General features: G+C 41.4%; 1 protein-coding gene across 2 annotated transcripts in view; it reads left to right on the top strand.

Annotated features, from left to right (window-relative positions):
- Positions 1–24,996, top strand: part of Nt5e (5'-nucleotidase ecto) — a 66,164-nt gene that overhangs the window by 15,918 nt on the left and 25,250 nt on the right. For both annotated transcript variants that reach the window (XM_074078603.1, XM_020184824.2), the window contains exons 2-3: positions 12,085–12,307; positions 14,548–14,736. In XM_074078603.1, the coding sequence (XP_073934704.1) occupies positions 12,085–12,307; positions 14,548–14,736 (412 nt within the window). The remainder of the gene's footprint in view (positions 1–12,084; positions 12,308–14,547; positions 14,737–24,996) is intronic.

The raw sequence follows: 24,996 nt of genomic DNA, 5'->3' as shown, positions 1-24,996 counted from the left end.
ATGAACGTTTATAGTCACAGCACAAAAGAAATCATAAATCAATGCATTTACCAAACACGTTGGTGGGGTCATCAGATAGGCGGGTTACAGCAGAGTGAGGAAAATCTCTTCTATAGGATTAAAATGTTAATGTATGGAATTCTTAACTTTAGAGTTGATGGAAGCTAGAGAGGTCTGATAATCTTAGCAGTGTGATACATTTCAAGAGTTTTATCTCATAGTCATGAGGATGTTAGGTCAGATATAGAGATTGATAGTGTTCTGGGAATCTCAAGCTGAGATACGAGACACTGAGGTGATTTAGCAGGAAGCAATGTTTATTGTGCCGGCACAGACTCAGCAGACTCATGTCCAAAGGCTGAGCCCCAAGAACAAAGGGGTTTCACCTTATATACCCTTGCAAGCAGGTTACAGAAGCAAAAAGCAAAGCTCAACCCACATATGGCTGCATGTGACTTCATTGGCTATTTCATTTTCCCAGTGCTATGTGATCTTCATGTTTCAGTTCTTTAAGTTTTATCTCTCTGCTTGCCATTCCTTCCCCCTGTCTCATCAGAACACAGCCTGTCTGTTTCTTTGCTAGCCCTCCTCCTTGCTGCAATACTAAATGGCTATTAAAAGATAGCCCATCAAACCCCATCTCCAAAATAACCAGAGCAAAATGGATTAGAGGTGTGACTCAAGCAATAGAGCACCTGCTGTGCAAGCACAAAGCCCTTAGTTCAAACCCCAGTCCCACCAAAAAGATAGCCCATGATGACTTTGGCTCTTGATTGACAACATTCTTTCTGTCCACAATCACAATGTTCTAGTTAGCCAAGGTCAAGCAATATGCAGGCTCTACAGTTCAAATGTGGCTTCTTCAAAGACTTCCAGTGCACAGAAGAGAACGTTCAGAGAGAACAAAAAAATGGCAGAATAAGAATCCAGTGTGCAGGTGCACACCTGTAGAGGATTGCAATATCAAGGCCAGCCTGTCTATGTAGCAAGACCCTGTCTCCAAAAAAAAAAAAAAAAGGAAGGAAGAAAAAAAATATACAGTTAGCCCTCTCTATCCAAAACTCCAAATTTGTGAATCAACCAACATCAGACCCAAAACAGATGGAAAAAATAATTGTATCTGTACTGAACATGTACATTTTTTTTGTCATTATTCACTAAACAATATGGAGTAACAACTATTACATAGCATTTACATTGTATTAGGTAATATATTTGTAATCTAGAGATAGTTTAAAGTTTATGAGAGGCCAGGTGCCAGTGGCTCATGTCTGTAATCCTAGCTACTCAGAAGGATTGAGTTTCAAAGACAGCTGGGGCAAATAGTTCTCAAGACTCTATCTTGAAAAAACTGCATCACAAAAAAGGGCTAGTACTACAAAAGATTCTTCAAGGGATTCTGCACACAGAAAGCAAAACCCAACATAACTATGAAAGGGCAGGCAGTACTAAACTACAGGAAAAGAAAAAACAAGAAAGTAGAGAGTAGCATCAAATTAGCTACACATAATCAAACTCTCAAACAACTAAGACAACTAAATGACAGGAATCACCACATATCTATCAATACTGACACAATGTTAAGGGACATAATTCCCCCATCAAAAGGCACCGTCTGACAAACTGGATTGAAAAGGAAGATCCAACAATTTGTTGCTTACAGGAGACCCATCTCATTGATAGAAATAAGCATAGGCTTAGGATGAAAGGCTGTAAGAAGATTTACCAAGCCAGTGGACCCCCAAAACAGGCAGGAGTACCAATACTTATCTTGGCCAAGGTAGACTTCAAAACCACACTGATTAAATGAGATAAAGAAGGACATTCCATACTAATAAAAGGGGAAATAGACCAAAAGGAAATAACAATTATCAACCTATATGCACCCGATGTCAACGCACCCAATTTCATCAAACATACTCTGAAAGACCTAAAAGCATATATTAACTCCAACACAGTGGTCATGGGAGACTTTAACACCCCATTATCATCAATAGATAGGTCATCCAAACAAAAATCAATAAGGAAATTCTAGATCTAAAACATACCATAGATCAAATGGACGTAGTTGATGTCTACAGAACTTTTCATCCAACTTCTACACAATATATATTCTTCTCAGCAGCCCACAGAACCTTCTTCAAAATAGATCATATCCTAGGGCACAAAGCAAGCCTCAGCAAATATAAGAAAATAGGAATTATATCAGGCATTCTATCTGATCACAATGCAATAAAACTAGAACTCAACAACAAAAATAAAGACATAAAACATGCAAACAGCTGGAAACTGAATAACTCATTGCTTAATGCACAATAGGTCATTGATGAAATAAAAGAGGAAATTAAAAAGTTCCTGGAAGTCAATGAAAATGAAAACACAACCTACCGGAACCTATGGAACACAGCAAAAGCAGTCCTGAGAGGAAAGTTTATAGCCATGAGTGCATATATTAAAAAGACTGAAAGATCTCAAATCAGTGACCTAATGATACATCTCAAACTCCTAGAAAAACAAGAACAAGCAAATCCTAAAACAAATAGAAGTAGAGAAATAATAAAAATAAGAGCTGAAATCAATGAATAGAAACCAAAAAAACCATACAAGGATTAATAAAACAAAAAGTTGGTTCTTTGAAAAAATAAACAAGATTGATAGACCCCTGGCAAACCTGACTAAAATGAAGAGAGAAAAAACCCAAATCAGTAAAATCAAGAATGCAAAAGGGGAGATAACAACAAACACCATGGAAGTCCAGGAAATCATCAGAGACTACTTTGAGAACCTATATTCAAATACATTTGAAAATCTTGAAGAAATGGACAGATTTCTAGATAAATATGATCATCCAAAACTGAACCAAGAGGACATTAATCACCTTAATAGATGTATAACACAAAATGAAATTGAAGCAGCAATCAAGAGTCTCCCCAAAAAGAAAAGTCCAGGACCTGATGGATTCTTTGCTGAATTCTATCAGACCTTTAAAGAAGAACTGATACCAACCCTCCTTAAACTGTTCCATGAAGTAGAAAGGGAAGGAAAACTGCTTAACACATCTTATGAAGCCAGTATTACACTTATCCCAAAACTAGGCAAAGACACCTCCAAAAAGGAGAACTATAGGCCAATCTCCTTAATGAACATCGATGCAAAAATCCTCAATAAAATAATGGCAAACCAAATTCAACAACATATTTAATCTCATCTTGGTCATTCACCATGACCAAGTAGGCTTCATCCCAGGAATGCAAGGGTGGTTCAACATATGAAAATCAATAAATGTAATACATCACATTAACAGAAGCAAAGACAAAAACCACTTGATCATCTCAATAGATGCAGAAAAAGACTTTGATAAGACCCAACACCAGTTCATGATAAAAGCTCTAAGAAAAGTAGGAATAGAAGGAAAGTACCTCAAAATTATAAAAGCCATATATGAAAAACCTACAGCCAGCATTATACTTAACAGTGAAAAACTGAAACCATTTCCTCTAAAATCAGGAACCAGACAAGGATGCCCACTATCTCCACTCCTATTCAACATAGTACTAGAATTCATAGCCTTAGCAATTAGGCAAGAAGAAGGAATACAAATAGGTAAAGAAAATGTCAAAATGTCCCTATTTGCAGACGATATTATCCTATACCTTAAAGACCCAAAAAGACTCTACTCAAAAGCTCCTAGACATCATCAACAGCTACAGCAAGGTAGCAGGATATAAAATCAACACAGAAAAGTCATTAGCATTTCTATACACTAATAATGAACAAACTGAGAAAGAATATATGAAAACAATTCTGTTTATAATAGCCTCAAAAAAAAATCAAATACCTACGTGTAAACTTAACAAAGGATGTGAATGACCTCTACAAGGAAAACTATAAACTTCTGAAGAAAGAGATTGAGGAAGACTATAGAAAGTGGAGAGATCTTCCATGCTCATGGATAGGTAAAATCAACATAGTAAAAATGTCTATACTCCCAAAAGCAATCTACATGTTTAATGCAATTCCCATCAAAATCCCAATGACATTCATCAAAGAGATTGAAAAATCAACCACTAAATTTATTTAGAAACACAAGAGGCCATGAATAGCCAAAGCAATACTCAGTCAAAAGAACAATGCTGGAAGTATCACAATACCTGACCTCAAACTATATTACAGAGCAATAGCAATAAAAACAGCATGGTACTGGCACAAAAACAGACAGACATGAAGACCAGTGGAACAGAATAGAGGACCCAGATATGAAGCCACACAACTATAACCAACTTACCTTTGACAAAGGTTCTAAAAATATACGATAGAGAAAAGACTCTATCAACAAAAACTGCTGGGAAAACTAGCTAGCAGTCTGCAAAAAACTGAAACTAGATCCATGTTTATCACTATATACCAATATTAACTCAAAATGGATCAAGGATCTTAATATCAGACCCCAAACTCTGAAGTTGGAACAGGAAAGAGTAGGAAATACTCTGAAACTAACAGGTATAGGCAAGAACTTTCTCAATGGAACCTCAGAAGCTCAGCAACTAAGAGGTAGCATAGATAAATGGGGCTTCATAAAACTAAAAAGCTTCTGCTCACAAAAGAAATGGTCTCTAAACTGAACAGACCACCCACAGAGTGGGAGAAAATATTTGCCAGGTACACATCAGACAAAGGATTGATAACCAGAATATATAGGGAACTCAAAAAACTAAATTCTCCCAAAGTTAATGAACCAATAAAGAAATGGGCAAGTGAACTAAATAGAACTTTCTCAAAAAAAGAAATTCAGATGGCCAAAAAACACATGAAAAAATGCTCACCATCTCTAGCAATAAAGGAAATGCAAATTAAAACCACACTAAGATTCCACCTCACCCCTGTTAGAATAGCCATCATTAGCAACACCACTAACAACAGGTGTTGGTGAGGATGTGGGGAAAAAGGAACTCTTTTACACTGCTGGTGGGAATGCAAAGTAGTACAACCACTCTGGAAAAAAAATTTGGAGGCTTCTTCAAAATCTAAACATAGATCTACCATATGATCCAGCAATACCACTCTTGGGGATATACCCAAAAGAACATGACTCAGGTTACTCCAGAAGCAGCTGCACACCCATGTTTATTGCACCACTATTCACAATAGCCAAGATGCCCCACTACTGATGAATGGATCTAGACAATGTGGTATCTATACACAATGGAATTTTATGCAGCTATGAAGAAGAACAAAATGTTGTCATTTGCTGGTAAATGGATGGAACTGGAGAACATCATTCTGAGCAAGGTTAGCCTGGCCCAAAACACCAAAAATCATATGTTCTCCCTCATATGTGGACATTACATCAAGGGCAAACACAACAAGGGGATTGGACTTTGATCACAAGATAAAGCGAGAGCACACAAGGGAGATATGAGGATAGGTAAGACACCTAAAAAACTAGCTAGCATTTGTTGCCCTCAGTGCAGAGAAACTAAAGCAGATACTTTAAAGTGACAGAGGCCAATAGGAGAAGGGGACCTGAACTAGAGAAAGGGTTAGTTCGAGAAGAATTAATTTAGATGGTAACACACATGTACAGGAAAGCAATGCGAGTAAACTCCCTGTATAGCTATCCTTATCTCAACTAGCAAAAACCCTTGCTCCTTCCTATTATTGCTTATACTCTCTCTTCAACAAAATTAGAGATAGGGGCAAAATAGTTTCTGCCTGGCAGCGAGGTGGTAGGTGGAGAAAAGGAGGGGGCATGATAGGTAATTGAGGGGGTGGGGGAAGGGGGAGAAATGACCCAAACATTGTATGCACATATGAATAAAAGAAAAAAAAAGGGCTGGTGGAGTGGCTCATGTGCAGGCCCTGAGTTCAAGCCCCAGTACTGCAAATATTAATAAACAAATTAATTAATAATAAATAAAGATTATGAGAGGATAATCATAGTCTACATGCAAATGCTACTTTTATATGAGTGGCTTTGGTATCCACAGTGTCCTTGATCCAATTCCCCACGCTACTGAAGGATGACAGTATCTCATCCCTTATTTTCTTCGCTCCATATCCTTCCTTCTCTTGCAGTCTTTTCCTGAGATATTTTCAAGTTATTAGTAAAATTGATAGCAATGAATTCATGATGAACCTGTTTAACACATTTCTTTGGTGCCTGCTGTGTGCCAGGAGTTGGGGTGAGGGGAGTTGTTAGTGCACTCAGTGAGTGCCTGACCTCCTTCCAAATGAGTCAGGATAGATAGATGAGGAGACAGGGCAATTATTTTATTTTAATAAGTATCTAAAGGGCCAGACCCAGACATTGGAATAAGGAAGTGAAAACTATAAAGCCAGAGCAGCTAGCCTCCCTCCCATCTCCTTTTGGCTAGAACAGGGCTGTCTGCATTCCAGAGTTTCTGCATGCACCTCTGTGAAGGAGCTCCCAGGCAACTTGGATGGGTGGAGGGATAAAAAGAATGAAAGACTAGTCTTCAAATGGAAGCCCTGAAACACACCTATTGTCCCTGTGGTTTGAGTAGGCCTGGATGACACCTCTTTGTTTTAGAGCCCAGATCCGATATCACAATGGCCACGTGTATTCCTCCAGCGTGGAAAGAGTAAGACTGAGAGATGGAGGCCACCATTTTGAGTCTCTACTCCCATTTCCTGCATGGGGGCAGGAAATGTTTCTTTTTCCCTATTTCTCTTCACTTTTATCTTGTTATACTAAATTCCTTTCCTAATAACTTTGCTATTACTTTTACTACATTTTCAAGTCTTGCCTGAATTCTTCTCTTGTTGAACTCAAGAACCGAGGTATTCATCAGCACTAAACTTTCTAGTAACACAAAGAACTTAGGAATCATTAAGTTCTAATCAGAACAAGAGAGGAAAAAAATCAGAATATGAGTCTGAAGAAAATAAATATATCTCTATCTATCTATCTATCTATCTATCTATCTATCTATCTATCTATTGGGGAGTGAGCCAAGGGCTTCTTAAATTTAAGGACGTGCTCTACCACTTGAGCTATGTCCCTAGTCCTTTTTTGTTGTTTGAGACAAGGTCTCACTACTGTTACCTGAAAGTCAACCAAAATTGTTACCAGAAAGTCAGGAGAGCTACTTACCTCAGTCCTTGCATTTGCTGAGAGAACTCAAGCAAGACACAAAACTATAGTGAAAGTGATAGCAGAATTTATTAGGAAAGAAAATCACTTCCATTTTGTTTTGTTTTTTGCAGTGCTGGGGTTTGAACTCAAGACCTACACCTTGGGCCACTCAACCAGCCCTTTTTTGTGATTTTTTTTTTTTTTTTGAAGTAGGGTGTCTCAAACTATTTGCCTTGGCAGGCTTTGAAGCCCAATCCTCCTGATCTCTGATGCCTCCTGAGCCTCCTGAGTAGCTAGGATTATGAATGTGACTCACTTTTAATGGACTGAAATCAGGTCATCTCTAGAAAGAGAGCAGGAATGACAATTGTTTTCCCAGCACCAGTTTTTATTGAAAGGGAAGAGGCTTGGAGTGTTAAGCTCCTTCCTAACATCAGCCCATGAGGCTGAAGTTACATAGGCCTACAGATTTACAAAGTACGAAATATTCTTGGGTCCACTTGACCCCTAGAGTATGGTTTGAAGGCCTTTGTCTTTGTTTTGTTAAGATTTGTTGTGTCAGGAACTGATGTTGACCTGCCTTAGGATGGGTGACTCAAAAACGTTTTGTGATATCCTATGACCTTGGTGGTTATTTTGATTCTACTGGGCTGTCAAATGTTTTTCTGTCGGAGACCTTAGAGAATCCTCCATTTTAAGTTTCCTTTGTATTTCCCCATCACTCATGGCTAACTGCCACCTAACAGAAACTACTCTCTCCTTCTTCAGCCTCCCAAGTGCTGGAAAATAAATATTTACAAAGGAAATTTTCTTTTCAAATTTTTTTAAATTTTTTTTTATTATTATTGTACTGGGAGTACATTGTGACATTTACAAAAGTTCTCACAATTATATCATAGTTGAATTCGCTCCCTCGATCATTCTCTTTTATACCCTCTCCCCAAAGGAAAATTTCTGCATTAAATATTATATGAAACACTAGCTGGATATGGTAGAAACAAAAGATACTGGTGAGGGATTCTCATTTATTCATTCAGCAATGTACTTTGTTATGGTCCAGTGACTGCTGGGCCCCAGAAGAGGCTGCTACCCAGTGGGCAAATGAGAGTCCTATGAGGGCTGCACAGACATGGCCATGAGTGAGCAAGGACATCTCACTCAGACAGGGAGCCCAGCAAAGAGTTCTTGGGGAAGTCTATTCTAGAAGGAACATCAGATTTAAAGAGCCAACCCATTAGTCGGATAAGGTATTAAAAGCATAAGTTGAAGAAGGGATATTCAATTCTGTCTGTCTATCTGTTGTCATTTATCTATCTCATATACAAAGGGACCAAGATAAGTGAGAGCATGGGAAACTGCAAGCAGTCAGGGCTTTTGTTTCTTTGTGAATGCTGCCATGGCTGTGTCCCAGGCCTTATGCAAAGCCCTTCACAGCCAAGCATAGCTAAACAGACGTGGTTAAGCAGAAGTGGTTCCACCCTTACTAAAAGTGTGACCTTCAACAAGTCCTTTAACTTGTTTACCTCTCAGTTTTGGGGGGCTATAAAATGAGCGTAGTAATAATAGTAGCAACCTGATGGCACTGAAACCAGATTTTTGCACAAAGTCACTTTTCCTAATGCTGTCTGCAGCAAGAGCTTGGTAAATGCAGCTCATTTCACTTACCACTTTTGCATTAGTGTGCTTTCAGAGGGAACTGAGGTTTAGAACAGTGCCCCAGGTTGCTGTGCAGGAGCCAGCCCTGCCTTTGGCCTCACACAGCAGCAGGCAGGTGTCATAATGACAATGGAAGGAAGGTGATAGCAAGTCTCAGAGAGCCTTGGGAGCCCTATTGGATTTTATCCTAAAGGCTACACCTCCATAGGATCTTAAGGTGGAAAACAACAAGGTTAGATTTTTTTGTTTTAGAAAAGTTATTCTAGCAGCAATATAAAAGATGATTTAGAGAGCCAGTCTGGGTGGTGCACACCAGTAATCCCAGCTACTCAGGAGGGGGAGGTCAGGAGGATCGTGGTGGTTAGAGGCCAGCTGGGAAGAGTAGGGGAGTTAGCAAGACCCCATTGCAATCATTAAGCCAGGTGTGGTGGTGCTTGCCTGTCATTCCAGCTATGCAGAGAGGCTGGCCCTGGGGATGCTGGTATGACGAGCGAGAGTTGTTCTGCTGCTGTAGCTGAACATTGAGCTGGAAATGTCCGTGGGCTGGCTGGCATACAGACATTCAGGTTAGGAGAAAGTTGGACTGGAGATTTAAATTTTGGAGCTGATAATTCAAGTGTGACTGAGATCATGTAGTCTGTCCACACACTGAGCACTATAGATCAGGGCTTCTCTCCCCAAGGAAATACAAGAAGTGAAATGACAAAGTCAACTTTCAGAGAGCTTACACTCAAAGTCAGGGTGGAGAGTGGGGAAAGACACTGGACAGTAACAAATGAAAATTATAACTTCAAACACTGCCAAATGCTAGGAATAGGTCACAGAGAAGTTGGATAATCTTTTATAAAGGACTATAGAAATGGCCAGGTGAGTGGTACATATCTGTAATCCCAGCACTCACAAGGCAGAGGCAAGAGGATCATGAATTTGAGGCCAGCCTGGTATACGTAGTAAGACCCTGTCAAAAAACAAAACAAAAAGGAATTGTAGAAATATTTACTAAAAACAAAGCAATTTTACAGTTAAGCAGGATTAATATGTAACAAGGAGATTTATTTCACAATAGGAAGAACCATGCAGTTCTAAGAATAGTAGAAAACATTACCCAAGACAAAGGAAAGCCTTTAAGACCAGATCAGCTTTTAGGAGAGAAGTTAACCAGATAAACAGAAGTAAAAACATACAGATCAGCTGGGTGCCAGTGGCTCTCACCTGTAATCCTAGCTACGTTGGAGGCAGAGATCAGGAGGATGGCCGTTTTAAGCCAGCCTAACAAATATCTCAAGACCCTATCTTGAAAAAATGCTCAACACACACACACAAAAAGACTGGCAGAGTGGCTCAAATGGTAGAGCGCCTGCCTCACATGCAAAAGGCCCTGAGTTTAAACCCTCGTGCTGCCCAAAAAAGGGGGAGGGGAGTAGATCATCAGAGATAGGGAAAAAGGAAAGTTGAGAAATTCTGAATTTCATAGGGGCGAGAGGGATGGAATGTGAGGACATTCATCAGGATGTCAGATACTCAGTGAATGCCTGAAGGGAACTACAGCACTGAGCAGAACAGAGGTGGCAAGATCTGGTGGCGCAAGCACACAGTGTAGCCAGGAGACAGACATAAATGAGTGACCCCAGTGTAGTATGGGGTGTGCTGGGAAGGAAGGGTGAGGCTAAATACACAGTGGCCTTCTTTTTTTTTTTTTTATGGTACTGGGGTTTGAACTCAGTGCTCTATGACTTGAGCCTCTAGGCCAGGTCTTTTAGTGTTGGGTATTTTCAAGATAGGGTCTCACAAACTGTTTGTCTGGGATGGTCTCAAACCTCTATCCTCCTGATCTCTGCTTCCTGAATAGCTAGGATTATAGACATGAGCCCCTGGCACCGGCTCACAGTAGCCCTCTTTATCTTAAGGGGTCACCCACCTAATAGGACTTCCTGACCTACTAAAACAGGATTTAGTGCTCTGGCTCTAGAGCTGCTTCCCAGCCTTTACTTTTTATTTTGTTTGAAAGAGGGTCTGCTACCTTTTCACCTGAGTTGGCCTCAAACTCATGCACTGAACTGGTGATCCTCCTGCTATGGCCTCCCTAGTAGCTGGGATTATAAACTTTGCTTATTTCCTTGAGATAGTCTAGCCCTGTATCCCAGGCTTGAACTCATGATCTTCCACTTCAGTGCTGGGATGATGGGCATGTGCCACCACACCCTGTTTAATTGTTTCTTTTTTTAAATTTTGAAAGTTCTTTAGGGCTGAGTATATGACTGAAATGGTAGCACACCTGCCTGGCAAGTGCAAGGCCCTCAGTTCAAACCCCAGAACTGAAAGAAAAAAAAAAAATGAGTTCTTTATATGTTTGGTTGTTGTGACTCACAAAATGAAGCAAAACTGAATGTGGTGTTTAGAAAGTTTGAGATTCACTGGTTTAAGTACTAAGTTAAAATACTCTTGGCAGCTACAGCAAGTGAGTAAATAAATAAGCAGGAGGCCAAAGCAGGTTTTGGGGGAAGGCAGCTGGTATGACATATTTCATAAATACATCCTCTGTGTGGGGGTTCACACTGACTGATGCTTGAGGCTGTCTCTGCCCCTCCCAAAGTCCTGTGCTCAGAGTTGGTCCAGAACCTGATGCAGGTCATATGGTCATCTCACCATGAGGCCCTTCTGTAGTGTGAACTGCTGGGAATGGAACAGGGTGACCAGAGCTAACTGGAGCAAGCAGCACCACCCATGGAAAAACATGGAGACCTCACTCCTGCCTGTCCTTCTCTATTTTCCAAGAATTGGAGGACCACAGGAGTCCTTCAGAAGGCATGATTGTGGGAATGTAGGGGCATGATGACTGAGGAGATGTGAAGAGGAAGGCTACCTCTGGTCTCTGCTGACAATACATTTCAGGTCACCATAAGCTAAAGTCCTGCTGATGCTAACGTTCTGCCAAGCAGATGGTTTAAATGATGAAATGTGAGTTTATGCAAGAAGACAAAGCATGAAAAGGCTGGGCAGAGCCTGTGAAAGGCAAACTCTTGAGCATGCTCAGAGCTGAGGATGGCAGGACAGTGGCTCTGACCAGCTCCCAGGGGTGCTTGTGCACATTGATGACACCTTCACTAGGTGGGTGAGACTTGGGATGCAATGTTTGGCCAACCTATGATCTGAGTGCCCCAGGGTTCCTGATTAAGTCTTTGGAGGTGAGAAGAACACCAGGTTTGGGTTCCGTCTCATAGAGCTTAGCTAGTTTGGGGAACCTTTTTGGCTAATGTAATATTTTTTAAAGTTTGCCTTTTTGGAAATCATAGGGTACCTAATTGTTTTTCTTTCTCTTTTCTTTTACGTAGGCACTGGGAAACCACGAATTTGATAATGGTGTCGAAGGACTGATTGATCCACTTCTCAAAAAGGCCAAATTTCCAATTCTGAGTGCAAACATTAAGGCAAAGGGGTCACTTGCATCTCAAATATCAGGACTTTATTTGCCATACAAAATTCTTTCTGTTGGTGGTGAACCTGTGGGAATCGTTGGATACACCTCAAAAGAAACCCCTTCACTCTCAAATCCAGGTATTGTCTACTTTTGCAGCACTCATGGCTTGAAAATAGATGCACTAAATCAGGTCTTGGCATTATTTTTTATGGAATGTAGGTAAAAGAAGAAACAAACAGGTAAATGGTGAACTTAGGATGACATTGATAAACCAATCTGGTGGATTCTGCGATGTTCTAAACTAGTTCTTTTTTGAGCTTAGGGCTTCACGCTTGCTAAGCGAGCACTTGAGCCACTCCAACAGCCCTCTAAGTTTCTTCTTAAGACATTACCTCTTATGCTAAATGAACTTTGTTGACATAAGCAGTATCTTTGCTTCATGCAGTTCACTCAAAATTGGAAGTGGAGTCCTGCATGGACTGTTCCTGTAAGTCTCTGTACCCTAACCAAGTCCAATTTTCCTAGTTCTCATGGCCTGAGCATCCACAGATATATTAACCATGCACTTTTTTACCATGTTTCATTTAATTTAATATAGCCAGGTAAAGAAATCCCTATATATGTAACTCTTTTCATAATGTCCAGAAATACATCCCATGCTTTCTATATATGTGAGTCCCGGTCCTCACATACAAGATAAGGTTTCCTGGGAGAATACATTCCTTTTTCCTCAGAGGTATTTCTCTGAACTTTTTTTTGTTTCTTCTTGCCTGCCTAACCAAAGCAGAGGATGGCAGCCTTCTCCCAACATTCATTTGTTCACCCTAAGGACCTGTACATGTGCCAGACACTGTTCTAGGCACCAGAGACACCAATCAAAAAGTCCTTTTCCACTGGAGCTTGGGTGTTTACTGGGAGGATAAATAAATGGTAACGTGTCCTGGTATGTTAGAAAGTGGTGAGTGATGTGGAGAAGATGAAGCAGGAGGAGGGGCAAGGGCAGGTGTGACATGAGGAGGGTACACCTTATCCTGTTAAAGGATCACTCGTGGGGAAGGTTTACAGAGAAGGGGACTCAGCAGTGAGAACTGACCACCTGTGGCTTCTTGGGGTGATCAGCAAGAAGCAGATTGTCTTTGATGTTTTCAATAGACAATGGTGACAAAACTGTTGCGACTCTTGATTTTTATTTTGTTGGCAGTTCTGGGATTTGAACTCAGGGCCTTGCACTTTTTAGGTACACACTCTACCATTTGAGCCACACCCTTAGCAACTCGATTTTAAATGTTGCCTATGAGTTACTGACAACACTGCCACTCCAGCCCATCTGTGAGCCGCCAATTGTCAGGCTGTCAGTCTGGGGCCTTCCAGGCTATGATGTCACCCATGCTGTTTATCCTCCAAGATGATTTGTACACGTGGAGTTAGAACTCAAGAGTTCCCTCAGGGAAGCATAGAGTCCTAAACATCACAGTGTATCAAGGGTGCATTTTTAATAGTCTCGTTGCTCTTAGAGAGATTCAGACTTTTCAAACTGGAATTCACAGACTCTTTGGAATATTTGAAAGTTCTTTATGAGATGTTATTCATTTTTAGACATTTTAGTGCTGGTTCTTAGAAATTAACATAAAGGTCTGGTTCAACTGTAGCAAGCATGATGTAGCAAGCATGATGTCTGCCTGTGTTTGTTGTTATCTTCGTGCCTGTTGAAGCTGTGAAATCTCAGAGCTGTCAGAGGTTTGGCGCAGCGACTGGGAGGATCTGATCTTCTCACAGTGCGCAGAACACCTGGGCTGTGCAGCCAATGGATGTCAAGAGGTGGTTGTTTAACTTGCTGACAGCTTACGGTTGGAGGCCTGGTTAGCCCGTGTTTCCAAACAAAGCCTGGGTAGTGGTATCGCTGTGTACATCTTACTTATATGTGGAGGTGTTTTCTGCACTGTTATCATGGAAGTCTAAGTATAAAAGGAGAGAAAAAGCAATGCTTGTGAGACCTTGTCTTGAAAATATCCAACACAAAATATCCTACACTTGGCCGAGTGGCTCAAGTGATACAGTGTCTACCTAGCAAGCATGAGGCCCTGAGTTCAAAGCCCAGTACCACCAAAAAAAGAAAAAAGGCATATCTGAGTTCTCCCTTAGTTTGAGATTGAGTTCAAGCAAAATATTATCTACAATCTTAAACTATTGTGACATCAAGTGAATGTAACTGAGAGTATTGATTTTAATTTTTCGTGGCTTCCTGGGGTTTTGTATTTAATGTATACATATATTTTGGTCTTAGTACTTGAGTAGGTTCAGTATACTTTTCTGTTGATATGATATGATATAAGAAGCAAGTATTGTTAATATCCATTTTGTTTATTTTATTCTTTAGGAACGAATTTGGTATTTGAAGATGAAATCACTGCCTTGCAACCTGAAGTTGATAAGCTAAAAACTCTAAATGTGAACAAAATTATTGCCCTGGGACACTCTGGCTTTGAAATGGATAAACTCATTGCTCAGAAAGTTAAGGGTGTAGACATCGTGGTAGGAGGACACTCAAATACATTTCTTTACACAGGTAATTTTTTCAAAAGAATGAAATAGGCCTGAATATCCAGATAGATGACTTTGTTCTTTTGCCTTTTTTTGTTTGTTCTGTTTTGTTGTTTTGTTTTGTGCTACTGGGGCTTGAACTCGGGCCTATAACTTGAGCCACTCCATCAGCCCTTTTCAGTGAAGGGTTTTTTCGAGATAGGGTCTTGCAGACTTTTTGCCCAGGCTGGCTTCAAACCTCGATCCTCCTGATCTCTGCCTCCTGAGTAGCTAGGATTAGAGGCGTGAGCCACCGGCACCAGGGTCTTCTGTCTTTGTGTTATTTTCTCCATTGCTATTTAATATGTAATATATATTGTATAATTTGTAATACACTGCATATACATAATGTGAACATACGTAATCTTACGAGGGACATTACTAAGAATTTATTGATTTCACAATTGTAAGTCATACATACAAAATATACACATGCACACACACATATAAAAGGAAAAGATTACTAAGCCCCAACCAAGTCAGTTGAAAAAGCAACACATCATATAAAAGTCTTCAGCCATAAATAAAACAATGTGAATAAGACCTTCATAGCTCCAGATGACAGAACTTGATTTGTCGGTTGCACAGGTAGCAGATGCTGCAACTCTGGCTTGAGTTCTAACTCTCACGTGTACTAGGACTGCGTACATGGTCCCTGGTACTCAGGAGAGGATGCACCACTATTGACCCTTTATCCCCAGCTGTTGTTAGGTAGTTTTGGTTAGAAAGACTTTTTTTTTTGTCCATTTTGAACCTATACTGTCACAAAATGTGCAAGTCTGGTTCCCACCGACCTCATCTTGCCTTCATGGATCCTTGAAAAGTGTTCAAGAAAAGGAAGAGGCCTGGCTGGTGAACTGTACTCCCATCAGCAGTAAGAAGGAAGGCATCGGTGAGAGAAGAGCCCTTCCCTTGAGGACAGTTGTGTGGGCTGCATAAGCCGTTCTGTTTTTATAATGGCAAAAGTCAAAAATACTCAGGAAAGTTGCTCAGGAATATCCAGAATATTAAAAGTGGTTTCACTAAGAAAGTAATTTTTGCCTGCAATCCTTGCTACTCAAGAGGCAGAGATCAGGAGGATTGTGGTTCGAAGCCAGCTTCTGGCAAATAGTTCTTGAGGTCCTATCTCAAAAAAAAACCCATCACAAGAAAGGGCTGGTGGAGTGGGTCAAAGTGTAGGCCCTGAGTTCAAACTCCAGTACCGCCAAAAGAGAGTAATTTTTTTTATTTTCTTCTTAGCACCTGTGAGTGTTTTAAAATATTGAATACATGTTACTTTTACAAACAGAAAAGGAGATATGGAACAAATTTTAAGAAAAGAAAGAAACACAATATTGGGTCAGAAGTCCTCATTCCTAATTCACTTGAATGACCTTTAGAAGGTCACTTAACCTCTCTGACTCTGTTAGCTTACCTCCAAAATGGGAGTCCTCACATGCAAAGTGTGGCACTGTTGTGAAGCTTATGTGAGGGGTGTGTACAACAACGCTCTGTAAACAGCATAGAGCTATATCATGCTGTGCTGGGTGGTAGAGCTGCCTACCAGTAAAAATGTGAGTCACAGAGCAGGGCTTATGAAAACAATGCCAGTATTAATGTGGCCAATTCAGCTCCTTCACAGGTATTTTGTCTCTTGGCAGACACGAGTTTTAAAGAATAATTTTATACTGAGTTACACTTATGAGTGATTGTGAAATCATTTTGGTGGGTTATAACCAGTAAGCCTCTTATTTCCCTCCACAGACTAAACTAAAATAAATTAGGCACTTATGTCGCTCACCATAAGAATAAATGTTGTTTCATGGAAAAAGCTGCATAAAAAATAGTAAGAATAGTCCCAGGGACATAGCAGACAAGGATAAGAGTAATAAGGATGATTACAGACGGTGGTGTGAACTTCTTAGTGTGGGTAACATTGTAATCAAACATCTGAGTGCCACTTCAGTAACTCAGGAGCACTAAACACATGGAGAGAGCCAAGAGCAGGGTAAAATCCCAGCAGGCCATAGGGGAGCATTGGTAGAGTTTAAGATTCTGATGTCTTACAGACCCACCACTAGCTAATGGTGGGGTCCTGCTTGTGCCTGATTCCCTCCATCTGTAGAATACGGGGAGTAGCAAACGTACCCACCTCCTACAAAGGCCAAAGTGACAATATACATATGAATGGGTGTAGGTAAATGGTCTCTATCTTATTTTGTTCACAGTTTTGGAGGCTGAAAGTCTAAGATCAGTGGCCTCATCAGTCTGGCCTCTGTGAGGGCCCTTGTGGCTGCCCCATAATATGGCAGAGAAGAGGGAAGGGAAATGACCATGTACAGAAGAGGCCAAGCGTGTGGGTGGCCTCACTGTATAACAACATGCTCTCACAAGAACTTCAATAATCTCTAACAAGGGTGATGCCCCCGATGACATCATTGCCTTTCACTAGGCCTCACGTAAAGATCCCACCACTTCTCCATGCTGCTACCCTGGGGACCAAGCCTCCAGCAGATGGACCTCAAGAAGACAAACCTCAGCAGCCTCAGAACAGGCCCTGGCACTTTAGCTGTTCTTACTTCCGTTACGTGCCCCCTCTGAGGATAGACCTGTTAAAATGCCTCCCAGGACTGTTCTTAGCTTTTCTCTTTGCTTAGCTTTTCTCTGAGTCAATGTCAGGACTTATGACCCCTACAATGGGAGCTAGTTGTGTCTTCTGTCCTGTCACCTTTTAGCATAATAGTTTCAACCTTTTCTTGACTGTGACCCATTAAATCACAGGAGATATTCACACCAACACACAGATGTACATTCACCTACACACACACACACACACACACACACACACACAAACACAATGAAATGAAATTTTCATACAGCACCTGGAATTTTTCCTGACATTTTCAGTTCTACTCTTTCAATTTTTTAAAATACCAGTTATCCTCAGTAGGTTAATTTCCTTATAACTAGCCCACATTAGAAAAACAAAAACAAAACAGAAACTCAGCTTTAAATGAGACAGAGCCAAAATAGGGCAAGAATAATCCAAGGAGTCTCACTCAGAAGCTGAAATCAAACCTGTGTCCCTCTGACTTGTCTTTACACCATCATAATTGATGCTACTTATTGGCATCCACAGCCCGTGGTTGGTATGTGGTCATCAATTTGTGTGTCCTGCTGGCCTGAAAGGGATGGGTGGCAATGCTAGCTTCCCATTAATTTTGTAGCCAATCCTTTTACTACTGTTACTGTTGCCCCAGCTGAGGAAGTTCTGCAACCAGGATGAAAGAAAGATTCGCGGATAAAATTATAATTTGCTTATCTGTAAATCTTGAAGTAGATAATTACAGTCTCTGAAAAAAAACGAACCACTCACTTATTTCACATTCATAATGGCTCGCCAAGATTAAACTTGTTCTCATGAAAATCTATTCTGGTACTCATTTTGGGGACTGAACTAACAAAGGTAATTAGAGGACACCATAGGGTATGAGGCTATTTGCCTATTTAAATAAATTTTCCCAGACTTAAAGAAATCCAAATCATTTTATGGAATAAGCATGAAGTTAAAATAATGAGTCTGCTAAATATGATTAGTTAATAAATATAGTTCAAATAATATATCCCTTGGAAATTTAAATCCGGCTAAGAACCATTTCAATACATGAATGCACATGCAACTGAGGGAAAATTTTCCCAAAGCACTTGAATTGCACTTTGGTGTTTTCCATTCTCTTATTTAATTTTTTAGTGCCAGTTGCCACCGATAAAATTAGTTTCATTATACTGTATCTATGCCATTGGGTTTTTTGGGGGGGCAGGGAGGGTAATTGGGGTTTGAACTCAAGCCCTTGCTCTTGCTAGGCAAGCACTCTACCATGTGAGTCATGCCCCCGGCCTTCTATACTTTTATTTTTCAGATGGGTCACACTTTGCCCTCAGCCAGCCTCAGAGTGCAACCCTCCTATCTCTAGCCTCCTTTGAGCCAGGTGACAGGCATGAGTCACTCCCTCCTCCTCCAGTCTATTGATTGAGACAGCTCTCGTTAACTTTTTTTCTTTTACGGTACTGGGGTTTGAACTCTGGGCCTCACGCTTGCTAAGCAGGTGCTCTACCACTTGAGCCATTCCACCAGCCCTCTCATTAACATTTTGCCCAGGCTGAACTCCGTTCTCTACCTCCCAGGTACCTGGGATTACAGGTGTGTACCACTGCACCCAAATGAAGCATGACCGTGCATGAACTGCCCCTCCACGTGGTGAAAGCTATCCAGGTTCCTTTGATTGCTGTTGCTGCATATGTGTGCATGAACTTGGCATGCCATCCTTACCTCAGTGTGAGGAGGAAACAGCTTCTCCTACGGTTTCAAAGCTGCAAGGATGCCAGTCAAAATGGGAATGCTTTCTCTAAAGGAGTTAAATCCTGCAGTCATGAAGCAAGTCCACATTATTGCCCTTGGAGAAGAAGGTAGCAAAGTGAGTGTAGATGGAAACCTGCAGCACATATGCCAGGGATTTCTTGATGCTGGCTTTCTTTTTGCCTTCCTGTGTTTTAACTGAAGTTTGAGTTCTACGGTCCATCTGGTGAGCTGTGGCCTTGGGAGAGTGTACATATCAGTTTCTCTAACTGCAGTTAAGGAGTTCGAATTGTTAAATCTGTAATCCTTTCCATCCTAACATCCTAAACCCTAGAAAGTCATCCATGCACAGAGGCTGATTTTTGGACTTGAGAAAATGTTTATTTGTTTGTTTATTGTTTGTTTTTGACAGAACAACTTACAACTTCCTTAGGTTACTGCAGGAACTTAATTATCCTTCTAAGTCTTTTGAAACTCGTTCCACCTGCCCACTGTCAGCAATGGCCTCCAAGCACTGTTCCACATCAACCAGCATTAGCACCCAGTTCCTATTTTCTTCTTCACTCTAGCTCCTGCCTCCATCCTGGCAGAGCATCTGTGCGGATAGCTGATGCAGTACACAAGGTTCACAGTCCTTTGATCGCCTCTCCCCAGTGACTGTCTCTTCCACTCCATTTCCACAGTTTCACTTCTTGGGCTAATGACTGACTTGGTCATCTCCAGATTGCTCCAAATCTCTGCTCCCCAACTCTCTTGTTATCAACCTCCTATCCCAAGAGCTTTCCCATCTCCTCTTCCTTTCAGAGCTGGCCTTAGCATTAGTGAAGCATCAGGTCTTGTGGGTTCCTCTTTCTCTGCCTGCCCAGCAGCCTTCTCTTTTGTCTGCTTGCCAGCCTGCAACTGTTCACTATGCTCTTGACTGTGTCACAGCCAACACACGGAAGGCAGGTATCCAGTATTGTTGAATGAATGTTAGCAAGTGCAGCTCCTTTAAAAGATTCTTTATGTGAAAGATGATCAGGTTTCTTTTTTAAATAATTATCTAATTTTCATTATGACTGCTTCTGGGTTTAGGCACACATTTGTTGAAAATGAAATTCAAAATTTTCATTTATTTGAAGAACAGAAACAACGTTAATGACTACAGAATTTTGTTCTTATAACAAATAGAGGTTGCAAGATAATTATAAATTAGACCAGAATCTACTGTGTATTTTTGACTCTGCTCAGGGGTGAATACATCCCTACTACATTAGAATAAGTGAGGGCAAAGGTTTTGTTGTTCACAGGATAGGGAAATACCCTCCAACAAGGAGCTGTGATCTTGGGCATTTGATAAGTTTTGATGACAACAGTGGTTTAGTAAATAGCTGGAGAATTAGCCAAAGGGCAGAGGTGTGGCTACTGGCCTCAAGATATTTCCCTGAGTGTTTTGAGCATAGTAAGCACAGGGACTTCCTTGCTTAGTACTCACCCACCCGGGGTCCCTCGACTGAACTTCCAGTGCTGACCCCTCAGCCAGAGCATTTTGATTAGTGACTTAGCAGCTATGTCACACTGATCAGTTCTGGCTATGTCTTGTGAAACTGCTAGCCAAGGTGAAACGAGACATCCAAAGCTAAAATCTAAAAAGAATGTCCATAAAGCAGTCACGATCTCTTGGGAGGGTTGGTAATAAGGAAAGCCGCTGACTGAGTACTGTGAAATCCTAGGCCTACTCACACCACACCACAAGGTACTGATTACTTCACAGGAAGGATGTTTGTGCTTCCTTTGTTTTGCTGTTTGATGGTGTTCCCCAAAGAATCTCATTTCTCTGACTTTCACTGGAAAGTGGTTTGAGACTGTGGGAAGGGCTTTGGACTCTTACTCAGTTTTCTCCCTGGCTCAGTCACCATTAAAAATGGTGACAGTGGTATAGCTACCTCAAGGAATTGTCAAATGGATTAAATTAGGTGATTTATGATCAGACCTGGGAACTAGAATGTAGAAGGACCATGACAAGATGTCAGTTTTCTACTCTAAGAATCTCTCTCTCACCCTCTCTCTAGTGAACCCAACTAATATAGGATTTACTTAGCAAAATGATTTTTCCCTAAGATGTACTCTGTCATCAGTTTCCCCCTCATTGCTACTCAATATATTTTCTTTTAATTTTAAAGGTGGTGGGATATAAATAATTTTGTATTGTCCTTTTCCCAGATATTCTGTAATGCTAGTTTTCTTTTTCTTTTTTTTTTTTGACTTGCAAAGGAGGTGCCCTACCTCTTGAGCCAATCTCCAGTCCTGCAGTGTTAGTTTTATTTTTACAATAAAACTTAAAAAAATTCTCTAAGTTCTACAAACTTCATAAACTGCTATATTTTACTTTTGTTAAAAGTTTTCAAAATTTGAAAATCTGAACTAAATTCAGAAATAAGTAAATGTATCTTCTTACCCTGAAAAGATAAGAAATCCACAGTGCTGTGGTTTCACCCAGTCCTCTTACCCTCAGTTTATCAATTTCCCCCAGGCCTAGAAACATTTATGGTTGAAGACCGGGGACTGCTGGTCAGGAAGAGAATCAAAAAGAGAATCTCCAAGTACTTGACCATGACCTGGAGCCAGAGCCCCTGCCCCCGGTCAGAAGGGTTCCAGGTTCCCCTGGGTAAGCTTAGTACAGTGTGCACCTCATTCCATCACTCACCAGAATAGCTGGCATCAATGACTCCTGAGAGTCAGCCCTTGAGACCACTCAGTGACTAAAACAGCATTTTCACATTGTAGATGGCTACTCTTGGAATAGCTTCTCCAACTTGATGTTTATTGACCCCCTTTTTAATCTCAAATGAAGTGACTGCTTCTGTAAAGAACAGTTAGCAAATGCAGGTACATGGCATGTCAAGACAAAAATCAATTCCTCTCTCTCTCCCTCCCTTCCTTCCTCTTTCTCTCTCTTTCTACCCCTTTCCCTTGTTCTCCGCATTTTAGTAGGCTGTAGTGATAGAACCAGAGTATATGCTGTTACAGTTTTTAATGTTGTCACTTGCTATGTAGAAATGCTTTATAATGTAAAAAGTGAATAGGAAATTTGGTGTCTGGAATAATACTGATGCCAGATTCTGTGTAAGAGAAGAGGGTGGCAAAAAGCAGGGCTGTGCTTTTTTTCCCTGCTCAGTCTCCAAGCGCAGCCTCTCCTGGCCTCATAAAGGTGCAGCAAATACATAGGTCTGGCCCTGCTGAACAGTGGAAATGCAAAGGTCTGCCATTGTTGAAGCTCTGTAAATATTGGCTGGATGAGGGACCACTTGCTGGCTGAACTCTTCCCACTTGAAAGGGCTCCCTGCTTTGCCCTAGCCAGGTAGATTTGGGGACAAGCAGACATCCTGGATTGTATTTCATGAGGGGCTTGTGTTCACTCTGGGTACTATTTGAAGATGACGGATCACTTTACTACCTCCTATTTGTCATTGAAAAGCCAAGGGCAAGAATTTGAGCAATAAATGGAAGCATGCACAAGTCAGAGTACATGGTTTTAGCATGGGTACTTTTACTTGGCTCCTGGAATTCCCTGAAGGGACAGGACTGTACACGCATCATGGTTTAGTACAGTGATGGTTGAAGAGACAATGACTAGTTCCTCTGGTTGCTGGAGTCCTCTTGATTGGGCCTTGATGATGAGAAAGGGCTCCCTTTCCTCCTCCACATCTGGGGCCACTCCTAGACAAGGGCAGCAGAAGTGGCAGCTGGGGCAATGAGACACCAGGAGAGGCTAGGCTTGGAGGCCATCTAGGCCAACAGGCTTCTCACTGTATCTGAACAAGTCCTACATGGCAGAGAACTGAAAGTTGAGCTCTGACCCCAGCAGTGGCCTTTAACCTTAGTGTTGGGTTTTCATGCTTGATGGCTTGCTCTGCCTCAAAGAATTTGTGTTCCAAATATGCCCACAGTTTGGAAAAAGAGAAAGTTAAGCCACTGTTAGTTGAAACCACTAATCAAATACTTTTTTAAAAAAAGGCAAATTTAAGGAAGAAAATTAGGCAACAAGGATTCAATGTCTCTCAAGGTCAAGAGCCAATACTGAAAATTGAGTTAGCACCCACCCCCATTCATGCTCCTCTCCATATGCTCCCCCAGGCTCCATTAGCAAGGAAATTGAATTGAGGGGGGCTGGATAGGGGGTTGGTACTCAGGCATTGTGGCCCCTACACATGCTTTTACCCTGGGAAAAGCATAAAAATCTTGTATGATATATGGAAAAGTATTTGCCAAATCACTTAAGCTTAGTCATTGTCTTGGTCTGTTTTGTGCTATTATAACAGAATACCACAGACTGGGTGGTTTATGAAAAGTTTATTTGGCCCAAAGTTTGTTTAATAAACCAGTTTATTGGGCTGGAAAGTTCAAGATTGACAGGCTGCATCTGGCGAAGGCCTTCTTGCTATATCCCAACATGGTGTAAGGCATCCTATGGCAAGAGAATGTGCAGGAGAGAGCCAGGGAGGGCCAAACTTGCTTATATAACAAACTCACTCCCATGATAACATTAGTCCACTCATGAGAACAGAGCCTATATGTCCTAATTACTTCTTAAAGATCCTTATGTTATAAACCTTATGTTGTCTGCTCTACCCAGATAGAAATTGTGGGTGGGTGAGAAGCTCCTACATTCATTCCAAGCCCTTGAGGGTATTTGCAGGCACCAGAGTAGATGGCAGTGGGCATCAGCAGTTGGCTAGGGTTTGAGCCTCCTCAGGGTTCAGGCCCAAGGCCCCTAACAGCTAGTGTTAGAGTTTTTTTGTGCTCCAGGCAGGGACCTGTAGTGGGAGGGCTGTCTCTACCAACCCATCCCAACCAGCCACTGTCAGTTTCACTCACCACTGCCCACTGATCTTCTCTCTGTCACCAGTCCTGCTCATCCCAGTTGCTCCTGTCCATTTCCTCTGGGGCTGATCAGCTGCAATTGGCCTCACCTTTATGGGGCACTGGGCTTTTGCCAGCCTCACTACTGCCCTGCTGCTGGGCAATCTCCTTCCTGCTGCTGCTGCCACTTCTCTTGCCTCCACTGCTTCTTCCCTTCATGTAACCAGATCAGAAAAGGTAGTTTATTGGAATCTAATGCAACACCAAGGGGGTGTCTTCCAGCTACTCACAAAGGGAGTTGAGCACTCTGCTTATAGAACCAGAAGAGGGAGGTGACAAGATGTCTGCACCAATCACTACAGGCCCCCTCACGCAAATGGAGGGTTGTGTTTGCACCAATCATCACACAGTCCCTTATGCTAATGTTTATAACCGTCCCAGTTCTTCTCTTGGGCCACAAGGGGAAGTTCTCCCCTAGGGATGCAGAGTCATCCAGAGTTTGCCAAGATTTGTAATGGCAACCTATTTGCTGGACAGTGCCTTCAAGCGTCAGAATCCGCACTGCTGTGTAACCTCTTCATTATATCCATGGAGTGTTCAAAGCAGCTGGTGCTGGTACAAAAGCAGTCAGGCTGCCTCTTGGCTGAAGTCACTCAAGTCAGCCAGGACCCCAGGGAAGGATCTAAGAGCTGTCAATTACACGGTCAAATTGACCCAGTCCCTAACATCTAAGCATACTTAAAGGAAAACTAAACATTAAAATGAGTGCTTACAATAAACACTTATAATTAATATTAGCAGTATTTTAATCTTATTTTTACAGTGCACTAACAACGCTTAACTCCTGCCCCAGTGCCCCAGGGAGAGTAGGTGCCTACCATCTGTTTCATTACGTCTCAGCATTGCTGTTTTAGGATTAAGTTTCCAACACATGAGCACTGGGGGACACGTTTAAGCCACAGGAGTCATTCAACAAATATTTATTGAACACCTATTATGTGCTAGGCAAACCCTAGAGGCACAACTGCCTCTGTCTCATGGAACTTGTCTCAAAAAGGATAATGAGTT

The sequence above is a fragment of the Castor canadensis genome, chromosome 1, assembly GCF_047511655.1.
Source record: "Castor canadensis chromosome 1, mCasCan1.hap1v2, whole genome shotgun sequence".
In the NCBI taxonomy this organism is placed as follows: domain Eukaryota; kingdom Metazoa; phylum Chordata; class Mammalia; order Rodentia; family Castoridae; genus Castor; species Castor canadensis.
The sequence above is the reverse complement of the archived record's forward strand: the minus strand, read 5'-3'. Positions and strand labels throughout refer to the sequence as shown.